General features: G+C 39.2%; 1 protein-coding gene across 2 annotated transcripts in view; it reads right to left on the reverse strand.

The window, feature by feature from the left end:
• The window catches only part of LOC106593292 (WD repeat-containing protein 19), a gene marked incomplete at its 3' end in the record, with an annotated part of 36104 nt that extends 32042 nt beyond the window's left edge, over window positions 1-4062 (reverse strand). For both annotated transcript variants that reach the window (XM_045711556.1, XM_045711554.1), the window contains 3 exon segments: window positions 45-110; window positions 2100-2191; window positions 3942-4062. In XM_045711556.1, the coding sequence (XP_045567512.1) occupies window positions 45-110; window positions 2100-2191; window positions 3942-3947 (164 nt within the window).

Here is a 4062-nt window from a genome sequence, read left to right on the forward strand (position 1 = left end):
ATTGGTCCCAGCAGGTCAGGTGTGTTTCTGTGTGTTGAACTCACCCAGGTAGATTCAGTTCATTCTTCCTCTGTCCATGTCTGTCAAATATCTTCACTGAGCTGTCAGGTCTATAGAAAACAACAGAACACAGTAAAATAGTATAGAATTACAATAGTACAGTACAGTACAGTATAGTATAGTATAGTATAGTACAGTACAGTATAGTACAGTATAGTACAGACAGAGCAGAATAGAACAGAACAGAGCAGAATAGAATAGACAGAGAAGAATAGAACAGAGAATAGAATAGAATCAAACAGAATAGAGAAGAATAGAATAGAGAAGAATAGAATAGAACAGAGAAGGCCTTCCCTGTAGCTCAGTTGGTAGAGCATGGTGTTTGCAACGCCAGGGTTGTGGGTTCGATTCCCACGGGGGGCCAGCAAAAAAAAAAATGTATGAAATTGTATGAAATGTATGCATTCACTACTGTAAGTCGCTCTGGATAAGAGCGTCTGCTAAATGACTAAAATGTAAAATGTAAAATGTAGAAGAATAGAACCGAATAGAAAAGAATAGAACAGAGAAGAATAGAATAGAGAAGAATAGAATAGAACAGAGCAGAATAGAACAGAGAAGAATAGAATAGAGAAGAATAGAATAGAACAGAGCAGAATGGAACAGAGCAGAATAGAATAACAGGACAGAATAGAATAGAGATTAATAAAATATAACAGAACTGAATAGAACAGAACAGAATTTAACAGAATAGAACTGAATAGAACAAAGCAGAATAAAATAACAGAACAGAGTAGAATAGAATAGAGAAGAACAGAACAGAACTGAATAGAACAGAACTGAATAGAACAGAACTGAATAGAACAGAACTGAATAGAACAGAACTGAATAGAACAGAACTGAATAGAACAGAATTTAACAGAATAGAACTGAATAGAACAGAATAGAACAGAGCAGAACTGAATAGACTGTCTTGTCCAACATGACTGGTATTATATTAATATATAACACATAGCTCTGGTCCAGGGTGAATACAGACTGGTATTATATTAATATATATAACACATAGCTCTGGTCCAGGGTGAATACAGACTGGTATTATATTAATATATAACACATAGCTCTGGTCCAGGGTGAATACAGACTGGTATTATATTAATATATAACACATAGCTCTGGTCCAGGGTGAATACAGACTGGTATTATATTAATATATATAACACATAGCTCTGGTCCAGGGTGAATACAGACTGGTATTATATTAATATATATAACACATAGCTCTGGTCCAGGGTGAATACAGACTGGTATTATATTAATATATAACACATAGCTCTGGTCCAGGGTGAATACAGACTGGTATTATATTAATATATAACACATAGCTCTGGTCCAGGGTGAATACAGACTGGTATTATATTAATATATAACACATAGCTCTGGTCCAGGGTGAATACAGACTGGTATTATATAAATATATATAACACATAGCTCTGGTCCAGGGTGAATACAGACTGGTATTATATTAATATATAACACATAGCTCTGGTCCAGGGTGAATACAGACTGGTATTATATTAATATATAACACATAGCTCTGGTCCAGGGTGAATACAGACTGGTATTATATTAATATATAACACATAGCTCTGGTCCAGGGTGAATACAGACTGGTATTATATTAATATATATAACACATAGCTCTGGTCCAGGGTGAATACAGACTGGTATTATATTAATATATATAACACATAGCTCTGGTCCAGGGTGAATACAGACTGGTATTATATTAATATATATAACACATAGCTCTGGTCCAGGGTGAATACAGACTGGTATTATATTAATATATAACACATAGCTCTGGTCCAGGGTGAATACAGACTGGTATTATATTAATATATAACACATAGCTCTGGTCCAGGGTGAATACAGGCTGGTATTATATTAATATATAACACATAGCTCTGGTCCAGGGTGAATACAGGCTGGTATTATATTAATATATATAACACATAGCTCTGGACCAGAGCTTTACATCACACCATAATAACATGTATGTTTACAAAACAATACCAACAAACGAAGCAACAACTCACCCTGCGACAGCGATGTAATTCCCCAGTGTCTTCTGCCATTTGTACTGGAGACAGGACCCCAACCAGGCTCTGTCTGTGAGGGTGAAAACTCGCTAGAGGGAGAGACAGAGAGAGAGAGAGAGAGAGAGAGAGAGAGACAGGGACAGGGACAGGTAGAGAGACAGGGAGAGAGAGATAGACAGAGAGAGAGACAGGGACAGGGAGAGAGAGACAGAGAGAGACAGGGAGAAAGAGAGAGAGACAGAGAGAGAGAGGGGGAGAGAGAGAGACAGGGAGAGAGAGAGAGACAGGGAGAGACAGAGAGAGAGACAGAGAGCGAGAGAGGGGGGAGAGACAGAGACAGACAGACAGAGAGAGAGAGAGAGAGAGAGAGAGAGAGAGAGAGAGAGAGAGAGAGAGAGAGAGAGAGAGAAATAAGAATGTGGTCTAGCGGAGCCTGTTTCAGTAAAAAGCTGCAGGATAGGGGCTGGAGAAATGTAATCACTCTCAAATTCATAGACAGAGCTTTGGCAGCAAGGACTGACCATCCATGATATCAACATGTTTTGAGGCTACAGTGTTTGTTTCCAAACATTAGGGTAAAACAAGCTTATATTCTGGGTTCTGATGGAGGACGACAGTTGAACTAAGTTCATGAGGCATTTATAAGTTATATTCTTCATGAATGAATGAGTACATATCATGAATTTATAAATCCAAAATGGATGTAACGTTAGCAACTACAGATTGCCCCTTTAAACGCCGCAGACCACAGCAGGGTTTCCCAAAGTCGGTCCTGGGGACCATCCTGGGTGACCGTTTTGGTTTTTGCCCTTGTTCAACACAGCTTGTTCAAAAACAAAATCTAAGCTTGATAATGAACTGGTTGCTTGATAACGAACTGGTTGCTTGATAACGAACTGGTTGCTTGATAACGAACTGGTTGCTTGATAATGAACTGGTTGCTTGATAATGAACTGGTTGCATGATAATGAACTGGTTGCTTGATAATGAACTGGTTGCTTGATAATGAACTGGTTGCATGATAATGAACTGGTTGCTTGATAACAAACTGGTTGCTTGATAATGAACTGGTTGCTTGATAATGAACTGGTTACTTGACTGTGTAGTACAAACCCAAAATGTGCATGGGAGGATAGAGTTCGTGAACCCCTTGTCAACAGAACATATAACCACCCTCAGCCTGGGTACGAATCCCGACTCCACCGTACCGGTATCTCCCTCTTATCGCTGTATTTCACCACTCAAGTCTGCTACCGTTATCCATGTCCCAATAAAGGGAGCTAGTGTGTAACAGGTGGTTTGACTTGGTGCAAATGATTAGTTAGCTAGTCAAGAAGTAGCCTTACTGGTAACGTTAGTTAGCTAGCCAAGAAGTAGCCTTACTGGTAACGTTAGCTAGCTAGCCAAGACGTAGCCTTACTGGTAACGTTAGTTAGCTAGTCAAGAAGTAGCCTTACTGGTAACGTTAGTTAGCTAGCCAAGAAGTAGCCTTACTGGTAACGTTAGTTAGCTAGCCAAGAAGTAGCCTTACTGGTAACGTTAGTTAGCTAGCCAAGAAGTAGCCTTACTGGTAACGTTAGTTAGCTAGCCAAGAAGTAGCCTTACTGGTAACGTTAGTTAGCTAGCCAAGAGGTAGCCTTACTGGTAACGTTAGCTAGCTAGCCAAGAAGTAGCGTTACTGGTAACGTTAGTTAGTTAGCTAGCCAGCTAACGTTAGCTACATTTGGGTTCAGGGAGCGCACAACCAAAACAAAAAGCGTATCTAATGGAAATACCCGGTTTAAGTAAGTATATACAGATATTATATAACTATACCCGTGTTGTTTCTAAACACAATACCTTCATTTTTTATTTGTGTGTTTAGTCTTGAAGTAATCTTCACCAAAACATCGCTGCAATTATGTGTCAATATCCCAGAATGCTTCACTCTTCAGCGTCCCCATCGACCGAAGCGGTGTCA

This window comes from Salmo salar, unplaced genomic scaffold, assembly GCF_905237065.1.
Source record: "Salmo salar unplaced genomic scaffold, Ssal_v3.1, whole genome shotgun sequence".
Lineage (NCBI taxonomy): Eukaryota > Metazoa > Chordata > Actinopteri > Salmoniformes > Salmonidae > Salmo > Salmo salar.